Source organism: Pseudophryne corroboree (genome assembly GCF_028390025.1).
Source record: "Pseudophryne corroboree isolate aPseCor3 chromosome 3 unlocalized genomic scaffold, aPseCor3.hap2 SUPER_3_unloc_28, whole genome shotgun sequence".
Lineage (NCBI taxonomy): Eukaryota > Metazoa > Chordata > Amphibia > Anura > Myobatrachidae > Pseudophryne > Pseudophryne corroboree.
The window spans coordinates 1,558,446-1,578,714 of NW_026967517.1; the positions used below are offsets into that span (position 1 = coordinate 1,558,446).

A 20,269-nucleotide genomic window follows, 5' to 3' on the forward strand; every position below is an offset into this window, starting at 1 on the left:
GCCCTTGAAGTAGCCGAGGTGTCAGTAGCCACTGACAATAGGTTGGTTGATATGAAAAGCCGACACAACCTTAGGAAGAAATTGCTGATGCGTTCTGAGTTTAGCTCTATCCTCATGGAATATTAAGTATGGGCTCTTATGAGACAACGCCCCCAATTCCGACATACCTCTTGCTGACACGAAGGCCAACACCGCCTGTAAAGGCTCAAACCAATCTGATTGCAGGAACTGCAACACCACATTAAGATCCCAAGGTGCTGTAGGAGGCACAAAGAGCGGTTGGATGTGCAGAACCCCTTTTTAAGAAACGTCTGAACGTCAGGGAGGGCAGCCAATTATTTCTGGAAGAAAATTGACGAGGCCGAAATCTGGACTTTTATAGAGCCCAGGTGAAGGCCCACATCCACACCTGCTTCCAGAAAGAGAAGTAAACATCTCAGTTGAAACTCCACCGCAGGAAACTGCTTGGATTCACACCAAGACACATTTTTTCCAAATATGATGGTAATGCTTAGACATTACTCCCTTCCTGGGTTGGAATTACCTTGTACGGGATCCTTTTTCCGGGCTAGAATCTGACGCTCAACTTCCATGCCATCAAACGTAGCTGTGGTAAGTCTTGGTAGATGAACGGCCCCTGTTGCAGAAGGTCCTCGTAAAGAGGCCACGGATCCTCTAGGAGCAACTCCTGAATCCTTATCTTTTTGATTATTTTGAGAATTTTTGTGAAGAGCAGAAGTGGAGGGAATACATACACTGTCTGGTAAACCCACGGAGTCACCAGCGCGTCCACCGACACTGCTTGTGGGTCTCTCGACCTGGAACAATACCACCTGAGCTTCTTGCTGAGATGAGAGGCCATTATGTCGATCTGAGGAATTCTCCACCAACTTGTCACGTCACCGAACACCTCTGGGAGGAGGCCCCACCTTCCTTGGTGTAGGTCACTTCAGCTGAGGAAGTCTGCTTTCCAGTTGTCTAATCCCAGAATGAAGATTGCCGACAATGCCACAGCGTGTTTTTCTGCCCAGAGGAGAATTCTTGTTACCTCTAACATTGCAGCTCTGCTCTTTGTTCCACCCTGCCGGTTTATGTACGACACCGCAGTCAAATTGTCCGACTGTACCTGAATGGCTTGATCTTGAAGAAGATGTGCCGCTTATTGAAGGGCATAGTATATGGCCCTAAATTCCAGAATGTTTATTGGAAGAATGGCTTCTTGATTTGACCATTTTCCCTGTAAGTTTTCACTCTAGGTGACTGCTCCCCTACCTCTGAGGCTTGCATATGTGGTTAGTAGAATACAATTTTGAATCCCGAAGCCGCAGCCTTCAATCAGGTGAGAAGTCTGTAGCCACCAGAGGAGTGAAATTCTGGCTTTCGGCGAGAGGCGTATCTTCTGGTGCATGTGAAGATGCGATCCGGACCACTTGTCCAAGAGATCCAGCTGGAAGGGCCTTGCGTGAAACCTTCCGTTCTGCAGTGCCTCGTAGGAGGCTACCATCTTCCACAGTAGGCAAATGCACTGATGTACCGATATCCAAGTTGACTTCAGGACATCCCGGACCATTGACTGGATCACCAATGCCTTTTCCAATGGAAGGAACACCATCTGTACTTCTGTATCGAGTATCATTCCCAAGAAGGGTAGCCTATTTGTCGGTTCCAAGTGTGAATTTGGAAGGTTCAGAATCCACATGTGATCATGGAGTAGTTGAGTTGAGAGGGCAATGCTTTGTAACAACCTCTTCCTGGGGGATGCCTTTATCAGTAGATCGTCCAGGTATGAAATTATGTTCACTCCCTGTTGTAGAGGAGAAGCATCATCATCTCTACCATGACCTTGGTGAACACCCTCGGTGCTGTGGAGAGGCCAAATGGCAGGGCCTGGAACTGGTAGTGACAGTCCTGTATTGCAAACCTTAGATAAGCCTGATGAGATGGCTAGATCGGAATATGAAGGAATGCATCCTTGATATCCAGAGACACCAGGAATTCCCCTTCCTCCAGACCTGAGATCACCGAGACTCCATCTTGAATTTGAATATTCATAAGTATGGGTTCAGGATTTTAGGTTCAAGATGGGCTTTCCAAACAATCCGGCTTCGTACTACGAACAGGTTGGAAAAAATAAGATTTTAAACCTACCGGTAAATCTATTTCTCCTAGTCCGTAGAGGATGCTGGGGACTCCGTAAGGACCATGGGGTATAGACGAGCTCTGCAGGAGATAGGGCACCTAAAAGAACTTTGACTATGGGTGTGCACTGGCTCCTCACAGTTAGAGAACTGTGCCCAGAGGAGATGGACACTACAAGGCAGGATTTAGAAATCCAAGGGCAAGATTCATACCAGCCCACACCAAGCATACCACGTAACCTGGATCATACAAAACCAGTTAACCGTATGAACAATAACAGCAACGGTCCAAGACCGATGTCAACTGTAACATAACCCTTATTTAAGCAACAACTATATAGAGAGTTTCTGCACTGGGACGGGCGCCCAGCATCCTCTACGGACTAGGAGAAATAGATTTACCGGTAGGTTTAAAATCTTATTTTCTCTTACGTCCTAGAGGATGCTGGGGACTCCGTAAGGACAATGGGGTTTATACCAAAGCATCCAATCGGGCGGGAGAGTGCGTATGACTCTGCAGCACCGACTGAGCAAACGCTAGGTCCTCATCAGCCAGGGTATCAAACTTGTAGAATTTAGCAAAAGTGTTTGACCCCGACCAAGTCGCCGCTCGGCAAAGTTGTAATGCCGAGACGCCTCGGGCAGCCGCCCAAGAATAGCCCACCTTCCTAGTGGAATGGGCCTTAACCGAATTTGGTACCGGCAATCCAGCCGTAGAATGAGCCTGCTGAATCGTATTACAGATCCAGCAAGCAATAGTCTGCTTCGAAGCAGGTGCGCCAATCTTATCGGCTGCATACAGGACAAACAGAGCCTCTGTTTTCCTAATTCTAGCCGTCCTGGCTACATAAATCTTTAAGGCCCTGACTACGTCCAGGGCTCTGGAATCCTCCAGGTCACTTGTAGCCACAGGTTTCACAATAGGTTGTTTCACATGGAACAAAGAAACCACTTTAGGCAAAAATTGCGGACGTGTCCTCAATTCAGCTCGATCCACATGAAAAATCGAGTAGGGGCTCTTGTGTGACAAAGCAGCCAGTTCTGACACTCGCCTTGCTGATGCTAAGGCCAACAACATGACCACCTTCCAGGTAAGAAATTTCAACTCAACCTTGTTAAGCAGTTCAAACCAGTGTGATTTTAGGAACTGCAACACCACGTTGAGGTCCCACGGTGCCACTGGAGGCACAAAAGGAGGCTGGATGTGCAGCACTCCCTTTACAAACGTCTGGACTTCTGGAAGAGAAGCCAACTCCTTCTGAAAAAAAATAGAGAGGGCCGAAATCTGTACCTTAACAGAGCCTAATTTCAGGCCCATATCCACTCCTGTCTGTAGGAAGTGGAGAAAACGACCCAGATGAAAATCTTCCGTAGGCGCATTCTTGGTTTCACACCAAGACACATACTTTCGCCAGATACGGTGATAATGCTTAACCGTCACCTCCTTCCTAGCCTTTATTAAAGTAGGGATGACCTCTTCCAGAATCCCCTTTTTCGCTAGGATTCGGAGTTCAACCGCCATGCCGTCAAACTGAACCGCGGTAAGTCTTGAAATACACAGGGCCCCTGTTGCAACAGGTCTTCCCTCAGAGGAAGAGGCCAGGGATCTCCTGTGAGCATCTCTTGTAGATCTGAGTACCAGGCCCTTCGAGGCCAGTCCGGGACAACGAGTATCGTCTGTACTCTTCTTTGCCTTATGATCCTCAACACTTTTGTGATGAGAGGAAGAGGAGGAAACACGTAGACCGATTTGAACACCCACATTGTTATTAGAGCGTCTACAGCCAATGCCTGGCGGTCCAGAGACCTGGCACAATACCTCCAAAGTTTTTTGTTGAGGCGTGACGCGATCATGTCTATTTGAGGAGTTCCCCAAGGACGTGTTATATCTGCAAAGACTTCTTGATGAAGTCCCCACTCTCCTGGATGGAGATCGTGTCTGCTGAGGAAGTCTGCAAAGAATTCCTGATGAAGTCCCCACTCTCCTGAATGGAGATCGTGTCTGCTGAGGAAGTCTGCTTCCCAGTTGTCCACTCCCGGAATGAAGACAGCCGACAGAGCGCTTACCAATATTCTTCGCTGGGCGGAAAATCATGTGGTTTCCGCCATCGTGACTCTGCTTCTTGTCCCGCATTGGCAGTTCACATGAGCCACTGCTGTGACATTGTCTGATTGAATCAGAACCGGTAGGTTTCGAAGAAGACTCTCCGCTTGTCGACGGCCGTTGTAAAGGGCCCTGAGTTCCAACACATTGATGTGTAGATAGGACTCCTGGTCTGACCAAAGTCCCTGAAATTTTTTTCCTTGTGTGACTGCTCCCCATCCTCGGAGGCTCGCCAGGATCCAATCCTGAATTCCGAACCTGCGACCCTCCAGCAGGTGAGCACTTTGCAATCACCACAGGAGAGACACTCTGGCTCCTGGGGACAGAATTATTTTCCGATGTAAGTGCAGATGGGACCCGGACCACTTGTCCAGAAGGTCCCATTGAAAAGTCCTTGCATGGAACCTTCCGAAGGGAATGGCCTCGTAGGCCGCCACCATTTTTCCCAGAACTCGAGTGCATTGGTGAACTGACACCCTTTTTGGTTTTAGCAGGTCTCTGACCATGTTCTGGATGTCCTGGGCTTTCCCTATTGGGAGGAAAACCTTCATTTGTTCCGTATCCAGTATCATACCTAGGAACGGTAGTCGAGTTGTCGGAATCAACTGTGACTTCGGTAGATTTAGAATCCAACCGTGTTGCTGGAGCACTCTCAGAGAGAGCGCCACACTGCTCAGCAATTTCTCCCTTGATCTCGCTTTTATCAGGAGATCATCCAAGTATGGGATAATTGTGACTCCATGCTTGCGCAGGACCACCATCATTTCCTCCATTATCTTGGTGAAAATCCTCGGGGCCGTGGAAAGTCCAAACGGCAACGTCTGAAATTGGTAATGACAATCCTGTACAGCGAATCTCAGGTATTCCTGATGGAGGGCATATATGGGGACATTAAGGTACGCATCCTTTATGTCCAGAGACACCATAAACTCCCCCTCCTCCATGTTGGCTATTATCGCTCTGAGTGATTCCATTTTGAATTTGAATCTTTTTATGTACAGGTTTAGGGATTTCAGATTCAAAATAGGTCTGACCGACCCGTCCGGTTTCGGGACCACAAATAGGGTTGAGTAGTAGCCTCTTCCCTGCTGGTGCAGGGGAACCTTGATTATCACTTGCTGTATACACAGCGTTTGAATTGCAGCTAATACTACATCCCTTTCCGATGTGGAAGCTGGTAGGGCCGATTTGAAAAATCGGCGCGGGGGCACCTCCTCGAATTCCAGTTTGTAACCCTGGGAAACTATTTCCAACACCCAGGGATTCAGGTCTGATCTGACCCAGGTCTGACTGAAAAGTCGAAGACGTGCCCCCACCGGTGCGGACTCCCTCAGGAGAGCCCCAGCGTCATGCTGTGGGTTTTGGAGCAGCCGGGAAGGACTTTTGTTCCTGGGCACCTGCCGGAGCAGGTGCTCTTTTGCCTCTGCCCTTACCTCTGGCAAGGAAAGAGTATCCCCGACCTCTTCTGGACTTGTGCGACCGAAAGGACTGAATCTGATAGGGTGGTACTTTCTTTTGCTGTTGAGGAATATATGGTAAAAAATTTGATTTACCTGCTGTAGCTGTGGAAACCAGGTCCGTCAGCCCATCCCCAAACAATACATATACCTTATAGGGTAGTACTTCATATGTTTCTTGGAATCCGCATCACCCGTCCATTGGCGAGTCCATAAGGATCTTCTCGCAGAGATAGACATGGCATTGGCCCTAGAAGCCAGCAATTCAATGTCTCTTTGAGCATCCCTCATAAATAAAACTGCGTCTTTAATATGGGCTAGAGTTAAGAATATAGTATCCTTATCCATATTATCAAAGTGATCTGTCAGCTCATCTGTCCAAGCTGCAATTGCGCTACACACCCATGCCGACGCAATTGTCGGTCTTGGCACAGCACCCGTATGAGAATAAATACACTTTAAGGTAGTTTCTTGCCTGCGATCTGCAGGGTCCTTAAGGGCCGCTGTGTCAGGAGACGAAGGTGTATATGAAACATAAATGAAATGTGTGAATGTACACACACTTTATTTAATGCACAAAGTTATAAAAAACATTGGCTAAAATTACAAACAGGCTGTGTGTATAAGGTGTACATGTAACATAAATGCATTCTGTGCTTAGATTTAGGCCCCATCACCATGATATCTCATTATGGTATGCAATTATTCCAAAATACGGAAAAATCCCATATCCAAAATACCTCTGGCCTCAAGCATTTTGGATAAGGGATACTCAACCTGTATAACCTTAATTCCCACTCACTGCGTCGCCAAAGTGCCCCCCTCCTCTTTTTTCCAGCCTGTGAAGTTCAGCAGACGGCGACGCGGCTCCGGGACGAATCCCAGGTGAGACCTGTGTTCCGACTCCCTCTGAAACTAATTGTGTCCAGTAGCCTTAGAAGCAGTGCCCAACTTGACAAGCCAGCTCTGCTTCTCTCTCCTCAGTTCCACGATGCAGGGAGCCTGTTGCCAACAGGACTCCCTGAAAATAAAAAACCTAACAAAATCTTCAAAACAGAAAACTCTGGAGAGCTCTCTGCATTGTACCCTTTCTCCTCTGGGCACAGAATCTAACTGAGTTCTGAAGGAGGGGCATAGAGGGAGGAGCCAGTGCACACCCATAGTCAAAGTTCTTTTAGGTGCCCTATCTCCTGCGGAGCCCGTCTATACCCTATGGTCCTTACGGAGTCCCCAGCATCCTCTAGGACGTAAGAGAAATAACCCTTGTTCTATAGCTGAGGTGGAACTGGGACAATGACCTGTGTCTGAACCAACTTTTGAATTGCCTGTTGCAGGATTGTACTTGCTTCCTGAGAGCTGGTAATCCTGATTTGAGGAATCTGTGAGGTGGGAGTTCTTGAAACTCCAGTCTGTATCCCTGGGCAATAAGATATTTGACCCAGAGACTTAAGCATGATGTTGCCCAGATATGACTGAAATCCTTTAAACGTTCTCCAACCTGCCTTTTCTCCAGGCAGTGTGGTCCACCGTCATGCTGAAGACTTTCAGGAAGCAGAACCTGAGCTCTGTTCTTGAGAACCTGTAGTTGCAGGTTTTCTGGATTTTCCTCGACCACCTCTAAAGGCAGTGGAGGAACCTTTGGATCTGTTTTTAAATTTTGCTGCCCGAAAGGACTGCAACGTAGGGGCAGAATATGATTTTCTAGCTGGGGTTGCTGCGGAAAGAAGATATGTCGACCTACCCGCAGTCGCCTTGAATATCCACGTATCCAGTCCATCTCCAAACAAGGCCTCACCTGTGAAGGGCAGGCTCTCCACGCTTCTCCTGGAATCTGCATCCACAGTACATTGGCGTAGCCATAAGCCTCTGCGTGCTGACACTGACATGTGCGTTAAGCAGGCCAATTTCCTTCATGGCCTCCACCATAACGTTTGCAGAGTCCTGAATGTGATGCAAGAGTAATTCAATTTCACTCCTATGCAGAGAATCTAAATCATCAATTAGGTTACCTGACCATTTTGCCACCCCAGCAGCTGTGTACAGAGATTGAGTGTGATCTCAATTCCGCGGTCAGTTGTATCCTTTAAGGAGGCTGCGCCTGGGACAGGTAAATAATTTTACGTGACAATCTAGACACAGAGGCGTCCACTATCGGTGGATTTTCCCATTTCTTCCTATCATCCTGAGGGAAAGGAAATGAGGTGAGCAATCTTTTAGGGATTTGAAACTTTTTCTCTGGATTTACCCAAGTTTCTGCAAAAAGAGAACGTAACTCTTCTGACGCAGGGAAAGTAACTGAGGATCTTTTTTACATTAAAATAAGATTCTTCCTCTTCTACTGTTACTTTTTCTGAAATCTGCAATACATCCCTAATGGCCTCTATCAGAGCCTGCACCCCTAGAGCGAGAGCCGCCCCCCTTCCCCCCAGATCCACCTCACCGTCCCCTGTATCTGAGGCATCGTCATCAGTGTCAGCCTGCAATATCTGGGCCAGTGTACGCTTCTGTGGGTAAATGGGAGGGGTTAGAGGCGCAGGTGTGGGAGCTGAATCTTTATTCATCAGGTTCTCCACAGACTTTCTCAAATACTGCGTCTCCTTCTCAGTATGGGAGAGTTTATTTGAAATATTACTAATCATCCCCTTTATGGAGTCCAACCAAGGCGGTTCAGACCCAGTAGCCTGAGAATGTGTACTGTCCTGAGTACACTGTAGTGATCCCCCTGGGGAGGAAAAACATTCTGCTGTGCAGAAAACACACTCCTTGGGCATTGTAATGTGAGGTACACACACACACACACACACACACACACACACACACAGGAGAATATGCAGTAAGCACAATTCCACACAGAGCCCTTTAGAGAGACACAGAGGAATGAGGACACCAGCCACACAGAGCCCCATTAGCTAACAAATAACTTAGCCAGGTGCAGACTAAATACCCTTAGTAGGGTATTAGTAAGGATATAACTGCTGCCCCCTCCCCTCTATAACCCCCTGGTACCGCCGAGGTAGTCTGGAGTTGATATGGAGGGGCGTTTTCTGTGTGAGCTGCAGAGAGAAAATGGCGCTGGTGAGCTGCTGGATCTGCTCATGGTGAAGGCCCCGCCCCCTTAATGGCGCACGGTCTTCCCGCATTTTATACTGGCCTGAGGTACTTTTTATGCTTACACGATGGGTAAGACCCCTGTAAGGCTGTATCTGCCAGTGTCCTGAGTACTGTGAGTGTCAGCTCGCCCCTCAGTGTGATCACACCTCAGTGTGTACTGAAAGCCTGGAGCCGCCGCCTTGCAGCGCTGCGCTCCTACCCATGTGCCGCCATCTGTGCTGGTGAACCACTAGCTGGGACGCCAGCATTATACTCACCACTCTTCTTACTTCTGGCTCTGTTAGGGGTGTCAGCACGCTGCGGGTCTGTACGCTCGTCGTGGTGGGGATTGCGGATAGGACTCTCAAGGACTCAGTGTCCTGTCAGCAGAGTAACGGGACCATTAACGCATCAGGAAGTTGGGCCGTTCTCCCCCCTAAGTCCCACGAAGCAGACATGCTGGTGCTACCCAGCCTGCCTGTAAGATAACAAACAGAAAAACTCCTCAGGAGCTCCCCTAGCTGTGATTGGCTCCTCCGGGCACATTTTCTAAACTGAGTCTGGTAGGTGGGGCATAGAGGGAACAGCCAGCCCACACTATAAAATTCTTAAAGTGCCCTTGGCTCCCAGTGGACCCGTCTATACCCCATGGTCCTTACGGAGTCCCCAGCATCCTCTAGGACGTAAGAGAAATAGACTTTAGTGTAGTCTCTATTTTCCTTTAATGTAGAGGAGCCAGGGACTGGTAATAGCACTTTCTTTGATAGGCGAGAGACTGATACGTCTACTGCCGGGGGCTCTCCCAGTGTTTCCTGCCTTCTGGAGTAAATGGGAAAGTGTTCAGAAACCGATTTGTCACCTGGTATTTTTTATCAGGATTTTTCCAGGTTAACTTAAACATGTCATCTAGTTCCTTAGAATCAGGGAAAGTGACACTAATTTCTTTTTCTGTGCTAAGAAAAACGACTGCTGTATGGCAGAAGGTGAGTCCTCTGTAATAGGATCCCATTCCTCCCCCTCCTCCTGTACCTCGTCCTCAGATTCTGAGAGTAACTCAGGCAGCCTACGCTTATGTGGCCCTGAACTAGGGAGAAGGGGCTGTTTATTATCTGCCCTTGCAGCTAGGTCTGCTACAGCCTGCTGCAGTTGTTGTGTCTTTTGATTAGCTGATGAGCTGGGATGACATGTCTGCCATCATGGTTTTTATGGCACTGGGCCAGGATGGCTCCTGACCCTCCCCCCAGTCTCCTCACTAACTTGGGAGGACTGGCTGCATTGTTCACATGAGAGGGAACCATCCGTAGAGGGAGAGAATCTGGTGTGACATACACTGCATAACTGGTGTTTTACCATGTTTACAGTAGACAAACATTCACACCCACACACAGACAAGTATATTGAATAGCAAGCCTGCCCAGACTGTATGTGAGAAGGAAACATAGAGAGAGGAACAGCACACCCAGTCCCAGCAGACTCAGTGAGACTGCAGGCTGTCTGTATCACGGTACAACACCGGAGTCTTGTCCTTTTTAGGACACTATAGTGTGTATAATAGCGTCTCTCCCCCTTATTTACACCCCTGTCCCAGTTTCCTGCGTATCCTGGGTGTCTGCAGGAGCTGTGTCTACTTGCTGCTGCAGCTGTAAGCAGAGGAAAGCGCCAAAACGCCGCTGGTCCCGCTCTAAGGAAGCTCCGCCCCCTGTAATGGCGCCGGAGCTATACATTCATTTATACTGGCAAATGTCTCCTAACAGGTGCAGAACGTAACATAAATGCCTGTTTCCACCACCGCTGCCAGTATACACAGGGGGGCTATAGCGGATCCCACCATAGAGCGTCCGTATGCCGCCCCTGCGATCGCCCCCCTTGCGGGTCCCCCGCTTTGTACTAACCACTCTTCTCACCTCCCGGCATTGTTAGGGGTGTGCTGCGATTGCATTTGCTAATGCGCAGTGCCCTGCGGTACCAACAACCTCTTAGGACTGTGGTCCTGCAGCGGGGAAGCGGCTCTGACGTCTGAAGAGACCAGTAACCGTCTCCCCCTAACTCCCTCAGTGCAGGTATACCGACAACAACAACATTTAAAATAAACTGAAGAAAAATCCTCTGGAGCTCCAGAGTGGCATCCTCTCCTGAGGGCACATTTTACTAAACTAGATGTAGGAGGGGCATAGAGGGGAGAAGCCAGCACACCCAGTGGAAGAACTTTAAAGTGCACCGGCTCCTTTGGACCCCATCTATACCCCATCATACAAAGTCCCCAGTATCCCTTATGGATATTAGAGAAAAAGGAGTGGTTTATATATATTGACCGGCATGTGCTAATAGAGACACTCTCATTGAATACCTGGCATGTTATACTATAGACAGATGTACTGCTAGCACACAGTATGGCTGCTGGTTACACACAGTGACATGATGTGAGGGGGAGAGCAGGAGTATAATAGGGGCTGATGTCTCCTGATGTATGAGATACACCAGAGAGTGTGGGGAGGAGACTGGTCAGATCTCTGGGCTGGTAACACACAGTGACATGATGTGAGGGGGAGAGCAGGAGTATAATAGGGGCTGATGGCTCCTGATGTATGAGATACACCAGAGAGTGTGAGGAGGAGACTGGTCAGATCTCTGGGCTGGTAACACACAGTGACATGATGTGAGGGGGAGAGCAGGAGTATAATAGGGGCTGATGGCTCCTGATGTATGAGATACACCAGAGAGTGTGGGGAGGAGACTGGTCAGATCTCTGGGCTGGTAACACACAGTGACATGATGTGAGGGGGAGAGCAGGAGTATAATAGGGGCTGATGGCTCCTGATGTATGAGATACACCAGAGAGTGTGGGGAGGAGACTGGTCAGATCTCTGGGCTGGTACCACACAGTGACATGATGTGAAGGGGAGAGCAGGAGTATAATAGGGGCTGATGGCTGCTGATGTATGAGATACACCAGAGAGTGTGGGGAGGAGACTGGTCAGATCTCTGGGCTGGTAACACACAGTGACATGATGTGAGGGGGAGAGCAGGAGTATAATAGGGGCTGATGGCTCCTGATATATGAGATACACCAGAGAGTGTGGGGAGGAGGCTGGTCAGATCTCTGGGCTGGTAACACACAGTGACATGATGTGAGGGGAAAGAGCAGGAGTATAATAGGGGCTGATGGCTCCTGATGTATGAGATACACCAGAGAGTGTGGGGAGTAGACTGGTCAGATCTCTGGGCTGGTAACACACAGTGACATGATGTGAGGGGGAGAGCAGGAGTATAATAGGGGCTGATGGCTCCTGATGTATGAGATACACCAGAGAGTGTGGGGAGGAGACTGGTCAGATCTCTGGGCTGGTAACACACAGTGACATGATGTGAGGGGGAGAGCAGGAGTATAATAGGGGCTGATGCCTCCTGAAGTATGAGATACACCAGAGAGTGTGGGGAGGAGGCTGGTCAGATCTCTGGGCTGGTAACACACAGTGACATGATGTGAGGGGGAGAGCAGGAGTATAATAGAGGCTGATGATTCCTGATGTATGAGATACACTAAAGAATGTGGGGAGGAGACTGGTCAGATCTCTGGGCTGGTAACACAGAGTGACATGATGTGAGGGGCAGAGCAGGAGTATAATAAGGGCTGATGGCTCCTAATGTACGAGATACACCAGAGAGTGTGAGGAGGAGACTGGTCAGATATCTGGGCTGGTAGCACACAGTGACATGATGTGAGGGGAAACACGAGTATAATAGGGGCTGATGGCTCCTGATGTATGAGATACACCAGAGAGTGTGGGGAGGAGACTGGTCAGATCTCTGGGCAGGTAACACACAGTGACATGATGTGAGGGGGAGAGCAGGAGTATAATAGGGGATGATGTCTCCTGATGTATGAGATACACCAGAGAGTGTGGGGAGGAGACTGGTCAGATCTCTGGGCTGGTAACACACAGTGACATGTGAGGGGAGAGCAGGAGTATAATAGGGGCTGATGGCTCCTGATGTACGAGATACACCAGAGAGTGTGGGGAGGAAACTGGTCAGATCTCGGAGCTGGTAACACACAGTGACATGATGTGAGGGGAAGAGCAGGAGTATAATAGGGGCTGATGTCTCCTGATGTATGAGATACACCAGAGAGTGTGGGGAGGAGACTGGTCAGATCTCTGGGCTGGTAACACACAGTGACATGATGTGAGGGGGAGAGCAGGAGTATAATAGGGGCTGATGGCTCCTGGTGTATGAGATACACCAGAGAGTGTGGGGAGGAGACTGGTCAGATCTCTGGGCTGGTAACACAAGTGACATGATGTGAGGGGAGAGCAGGAGTATAATAGGGGCTGATGGCTCCTGACTCCACCACTGGGAAAATACATTTTCCTCATTAGTTTGTACTGACAGAGGAGGCTGTAGGATAAGAGATTGCTGTAGTGACTGAGCAAGGAGAATATGTGACTCTTTTCTGTAATAAGTGTTTATTACTCACCTGTGCTGATAAATGTAGGGATCTCCTCCTCCTTACACTGCTGATCACCCCTCACATACGTCTCTTCTTCTCCCTCTATATCTTCTGCCTTTATATCAGTCACATACGTCTCTTCTTCTCCCTCTGTATCTTCTGCCTTTATATCAGTCACATACGTCTCTTCTTCTCCCTCTGTATCTTCTGCCTTCATATCAGTCACATACGTCTCTTCTTCTCCCTCTATATCTTCTGCCTTTATATCAGTCACATACGTCTCTTCTTCTCCCTCTGTATCTTCTGCCTTCATATCAGTCACATACGTCTCTTCTTCTCCCTTTATATCTTCTGCCTTTATATCAGTCACATACGTCTCTTCTTCTCCCTCTATATCTTCTGTCTTCATATCAGTCACATACGTCTCTTCTTCTCCCTCTATATCTTCTGCCTTCATATCAGTCATGTACTATAATGACATTTGCAAACAGATTAAACTGAGGTGAAACAGTATAATATCAGTGTGTAAGACACACAGCTCCTCTACAGATCATATAGTGACAGTGACTTTGGTATATTGGTGAGACCCTAAATCCCACCTACCTGATCCTCCTGTGGGGTCCTGTGATTCTCCTCTGTACAATCCTGGGAATACAGAGGACGGGGACATCTCTCTGGGGTATCTCTGTTACTGGGCCCATCTGTAGGAGACACACAGTGACTGAGTACAGTGTATATATGTGATTATCAGGTGATGTGAGTATATAGGGGCCCCCATACCTGCTCTCCCCTGTACAATACATGACAGTCTCCTCTTACCCAGTGATGTGAGGGGCTGGTGATTCTCCATCATCACGTCCTTGTACAGACCCCTGTGTTCCTCTATATACTCCCCCTCCTGCATGGAGACATTGGCATCCTGACACCTTATAGGAACCTGACACACACAGTGATACAGTCATCACCCAGACACATCCCCCTGTGTTACTGTATAATGCCCCATTCCCAGCAGTCACCTCTCCAGTCATCACCCAGACACATCCCCTGGTGTTACTGTATAATGCCCCATTCCCAGCAGTCACCTCTCCAGTCATCACCCAGACACATCCCCTGGTGTTACTGTATAATGCCCCATTCCCAGCAGTCACCTCTCCAGTCATCACCTAGACATATCCCCTGGTGTTACTGTATAATGCCACATTCCCAGCAGTCACCTATCCAGTCATCACCCAGACACATCCCCTGGTGTTACTGTATAATGCCCCATTCCCAGCAGTCACCTCTCCAGTCATCACCCAGACACATCCCCTGGTGTTACTGTATAATGTCCCATTCACGGCAGTCCCCTCTCCAGTCATCAACTAGACACATCCCCTGGTGTTACTGTATAATGTCCCATTCCCAGCAGTCACCTCTCCAGTCATCACCCAGACACGTTCCCCCTGGTGTTACTGTATAATGTCCCATTCCCAGCAGTCACCTCTCCGGTCATCACCCAGACACATCCCCTGGTGTTACTGTATAATGTCCCATTCCCAGCAGTCACCTCTCCAGTCATCACCCAGACACATTCCCTGGTGTTACTGTATAATGTCCCATTCCCAGCCGTCACCTCTCCAGTCATCACCCAGACACATTCCCTGGTGTTACTGTATAATGTCCCATTCCGAGCAATCACCTCTCCAGTCATCACCCAGACACATTCCCTGGTGTTACTGTATAATGTCCCATTCCCAGCCGTCACCTCTCCAGTCATCACCCAGACACATTCCCTGGTGTTACTGTATAATGTCCCATTCCCAGCAGTCACCTCTCCAGTCATCACCCAGACACGTCCCCTGGTGTTACTGTATAATGTCCTATTCCCAGCAGTCACCTCTCCAGTCATCACCCAGACACATTCCCTGGTGTTACTGTATAAATGTCACATTCACCGCAGTAACCTCTCCAGTCATCACCCAGACACATCCCCTGGTGTTACTGTATAATGCCCCATTCCCAGCAGTCACCTCTCCAGTCATCACCCAGACACATCCCCTGGTGTTACTGTATAATGCCCCATTCCCAGCAGTCATCTCTCCAGTCATCACCCAGACACATTCCCCGCTGTAACTGTATAATGCCCCATACCCAGCAGTCACCTCTCCAGTCAGCAGCTGAATGATCTTGTTGGTGAGTTCCAGTATCTTCTGGTCATTGTGTCTCTTATGTATCAGTGAGTCAGTAAGTGAGGTGGAGGCACCGTGATGGGGCTCTAGGTCCTGCTTAGTTCACCTGCAACACAAGGATGGTTGCTGGGGGTCTCACGCTCACCGAATGTCTTCTTCACTATGGTGTAATCCTGCTAAATGGGGGAGACATCAATATCACTGTAAATACTCCCACATCTCCTCACCTCCCGTCATGTCCCTGTATTATTATTATAGATATTAGTAATGTCATAGTGACATTCCCAGATCCCCTCACCTCCACAGTCATGTCCCTGTATTATTACTATAGATATAAGTGGAGTCACTGTGAAGCTCCCAGATCCCCTCACCTCCCCAGTCACATCCCTGTATTATTACTATAGTTAAAAGTGATGTAAATGTGATGCTCCCAGATCACCCTCACCCCCAGTCATGTCCCTGTATTATTACTATAGATGTAATTGATGTCACTGTGACATTCCCAGATCCCCTCACCTCCCAGTCATGTCCCTGTATTATTACTATAGATATAAGTGATGTCACTGTGAAGCACCCAGACCCCCTCACCTCCTTATTCATGTCCCTGTATTATCACTATAGATATAAGTGATGTCACTGTGTCTCTCCCAGACCTCCTCATCTCCCCAGTCATATCCCTGTATTATTACTATAGATAGAAGTGATGTCACTGTGACATTCCCAGATCCCCTCACCTTCCCAGTCATGTACCTGTATTATTACTATAGATATAAGTGAAATCACTGTGACATCACCACCACTCCAAATGTATAATAATAATAATAATAATAATAATAATGACACCACAAGCTGCTGTCCCTGTATAATAATAACCGTACACAAAAACCTGCTCCCCCCGTATTATACTAATAACAACAGGACACCCCATTCAGCTCTCCATTTATAGTTATAATAAAATTACACCACAGGCTGCTCCCTCTGCAAAAAAATAATAATAATAGAACACAACAGGCTACTACCTTCTGTATAATAATAACAGGACACCACAGCCTGCTTCCCCTGTATAATAATAATGACAGGACACCACAGGCTGCTGCTCCTGTATAATAATAACAACAACAACAACAACAACAACAACAGGATGCCACAGGCTGATCCCATGTATAAAAATAACAACAACAACAACAACAACAACAACAACTGCACACCACAGGCTACTCCCCCTGTATAATAGGATTTTAATACCTACAGGTAAATCCTTTTCTCTTAGTCCGTAGAGGATGCTGGGGTTATCATTAGAACCATGGGGTATAGACGGGATCCGCAGGAGACATGGGCACTTTAGGACTTTGAAAGGGTGTGAAATGGCTCCTCCCTCTGTGCCCCTCCTCCAGACTCCCATTATAGGAACTGTGCCCAGGGAGACGGACATTTCAAAGAAAGGATTTATTGTTAAACTAAGGTGAGATCCATACCAGCTCACACCTCAACCATACCGCAGAACATGGCATTCAACAGAACACAGGCCAACGGCATGAACAATTGCAGCAACAGGCTGACAAGAAACGTAACACTATGCTGGAGGAAGAGAGATGCAGATGCACACTTTATTGATAGGATGTGCAATCCAGGTTCCCCCCTTTTTTCCACTATATTTGTGTATATATTGTACACTGGTAGGCCGGCTTCCTTCCTCTGGATTGGCACTCCTCCCATTCACCCTCAGGTGTTTTAATTGGCTGGGTTCCTGCATCTCAGATCACACATTGATTCACCTTATTTAGAGGTAAGTCCTGTATAAATTTATAGAATGTGATCGTATTAGTAATGTTAGGGACCCATGTGATGAAGTCACCTGGCCGCGGTACATGGGCCCGCATATTTGCGCAAATGTGTGCTAAGAACTTCAATTATACTCCATGTTAATTGTGAGGGTTTATTTAAATTATTTTTATTATCAGTGTTCTTAGTGCTAAGAGTGTGCATCTGCATCTCTCTTCCCCCAGCATAGTATTAGAAGCCTCAGCATGATTGCACCTCTTGATATCTTTAGTAATAGGATGTGCAATCCAGGTTCCCCCCTTAAGAAATGTAACACAGCATATGTGTAACCATAACTATTAACTGCAGATACAGTACGCACTGGGACGGGCACCCAGCATCCTCCACGGACTAAGAGAAAAGGATTTACTGGTAGGTATTAAAATCCTATATTCTCACACATCCTAGAGGATGCTGGGGTAACCATTAGAACCATGGGATTATACCAAAGCTCTAGAATGGATGGGAGAGTGCGGACGACTCTGCAGCACCGATTGACCAAACATAAGGTCTCCATCGGCCAAGGTGTCAAACTTGCAGAACTGTGCAAAAGTGTTTGACCCCGACCAAGTAGCTGCTCGGCAAAGTTGCAATGCCGAGACCCCCCGGGCAGCCACCCAGGATGAGCCCACCTTCCTAGTGGAATGGGCCTTCACCGATTCCGCTAATGGCAATCTAGCAGTGGAATGGGCCTGCTGAATCGTGTTACAGATACAGCGCGCAATGGTCTGCTTGAAAGCAGGACACCCAACCTTGTTGGGAGCATACAGGACAAATAGAGCTTCTGTTTTCCTGAACTGAGCCGTTCTGGTGACATAAATCTTTAAAGCTCCGACCAGATCCAGAGATTTTGAATCAACGAAGGCATCAGTAGCCACAGGTACCACGATAGGTTGGTTATGTGGAAAGAGGAAACAACCTTTGGTAAAAATTAGTGATGTGCCCTCAATTCAGCTCTATCTTCATGGAAGATCAAATAAGGGCTCTTGTGAGACAAGGCCGCCAACTCAGACACCCACCTTGCAGATGCCAAGGCCAACAGGATGACCACTTTCCAAGTGAGGAATTTCAACACCACCTTCCATAAAGGTTCAAACCAATGTGATTGAAGGAACTGCAACACCACATTAAGATCCCATGGTGCCAATGGAGGTTGGATGTGCAATACGCCCTTCAGGAAAGTCTGAACTTCTGGAAGGGAGGCCAATTGTTTCTGAAAGAAAATCGATAAGGCTGAAATCTGAACCTTGATTGAGCCCAATTTTAGGCCCGCATCGATACCTGCTTGTAGAAAATGGAGAAACCGTCCTAGCTGAAACTCTTCCGTAGAAGCCTTCTTGGATACACACCAAGACACATATTTTCTCGAAATATGGTGGTAATGTATAGACGTTACCCCTTTTCTGGCCTGAATAACTGTGGGAATGACTTCACTGAGAATAACCTTACGTGCTAGGATTTTGCATTCAACTGCCACACCGTCAAACGTAGCCGCGGTAAGTCCTGATACACGCACAGCCCCTCTTGTAACAGGTCCTCGCGCAGAGGAAGAGGCCAGGGATCTCCGATGAGTAAGTCCTGAAGATCTGGATACCAAGCCCTCCTTGGCCAGTCTGGAACTATGAGGATCGCTCGGATCTTTGTTCTTCTTATGATCTTTAGAACTTTTGGAATGAGAGGAAGTGGAGGCAATACATACACCGACTGAAACACCCACGGTGTCACGAGAGCATCCACTGCAATCGCTTGAGGGTCCCTTGACATGGAACAATATCTCTGAAGCTTCTTGTTGAGACGAGAAGCCATCATGTCTACTTGAGGAGTTCCCCAATGACCTGTCACCTCTGCGAAGACTTCTTGGTGGAGGCCCCACTCTCCTGGATGGAGATCGTGTCTGCTGAGGAAGTCTGCTTCCCAGATGTCCACTCCTGGAATGAAGATTGCTGACAGAGCGCTTGTATGCTTTTCCGCCCAGCGAAAAATCCTTGTGGCTTCTGCTATCGCAGCTCTGCTTTTCGTTACGCCCTGACGGTTTATGTACGTTACTGCTGTTACATTGTCCGACTGGATCAGTACAGGTAGATCTCGAAGAAGATGTTCCACTTGTAGGAGGCCGTTGTAAATTTCCCTTAGCTCCAGAACATTTATGTGGAGACAAGTTTCCTGACTTGACCATCTTCCTTGGAAGTTTTCTCCCATGGTGACTGCCCCCCAGCCTCGGAAGCTTGCATCCGTCGTCACTAGGATCCAGTCCTGTATCCCGAACCTGTGCCTCTCTAGGAGGTGAGAGCTGTGCAGCCACCACAGGAGTGATACCCTCGTCTTGGAAGACAGGATTATCTTCTGGTTTATGTGTAGATGGGACCCGAACCACTTGTTCAAGAGGTCGCGCTGGAACACTCTAGCATGTAACCTGCCAAACTGAATGGCCTCGTAGGCCACAACCGAATGCATTGATGGATTGACACTCTTGGTGGTTTCAGAATTTGTTTGACCAGACTCTGAAGTTCCAGAGCCTTTTCCACAGGAAGAAAGACTCTCTGTAGCTCTGTGTCCAACATCATTCCCAAAAATGACAACCGCGTCGTCGGAATCAACTGTGATTTTGGCAAGTTTAGGAGCCAACCATGTTGTTGAAGAACTGTCATGGAGAGTGCAACGTTCCGGACCAACTGGTCCCTGGATCTCGCCTTTATCAGGAGATCGTTCAAGTATGGGATAATTGTGACTCCTTGCTTGCGAAGGAGAACCATCATCTCCGCCATTAATTTGGTGAAAATCCTCGGAGCCGTGGATGGACCAAACGGCAACATTTGAAATTGGTAATGACAATCCTGAATTGCAAATCTCAGGTAAGCCTGGTGTGGAGGATAAATGGGAACATGTAAGTAGGCATCTTTTATGTCCACCGACACCATAAAATCCCCTTCCTCCAGGCTGGAGATCACTGCTCGGTGAGACTCCATCTTGAATTTGAATCTCATTAGGTAGAAATTCAGAGATTTCATGTTATAGGATTGGTCTGACGAGCAGTCCGGCTT

The 20,269-nt window shown here is 48.0% G+C and overlaps 2 protein-coding genes across 5 annotated transcripts in view; one reads left to right on the top strand and one right to left on the bottom strand.

Moving 5' to 3' along the window:
• The window catches only part of LOC134983889 (zinc finger protein 260-like), a 185,480-nt gene that overhangs the window by 131,671 nt on the left and 33,540 nt on the right, over positions 1-20,269 (top strand). The window lies entirely within an intron of this gene.
• Positions 1-20,269, bottom strand: part of LOC134983887 (zinc finger protein 260-like) — a 37,295-nt gene that overhangs the window by 13,927 nt on the left and 3,099 nt on the right. The window contains exons 2-5 of one of the 4 annotated variants that reach the window (XM_063949495.1): positions 15,381-15,580; positions 14,059-14,176; positions 13,843-13,940; positions 13,267-13,708 (exon numbers count right to left, since the gene is read on the bottom strand). In XM_063949495.1, coding sequence (XP_063805565.1) covers positions 13,267-13,708; positions 13,843-13,940; positions 14,059-14,143 — 625 coding nt within the window. In that variant the 5' untranslated portion in view covers positions 14,144-14,176; positions 15,381-15,580. Of the gene's footprint in view, positions 1-13,266; positions 13,709-13,842; positions 13,941-14,058; positions 14,177-15,380; positions 15,584-20,269 lie in introns of all 4 variants that reach the window. The other 3 variants (XM_063949496.1, XM_063949494.1, XM_063949497.1) reach the window with 3 other exon arrangements.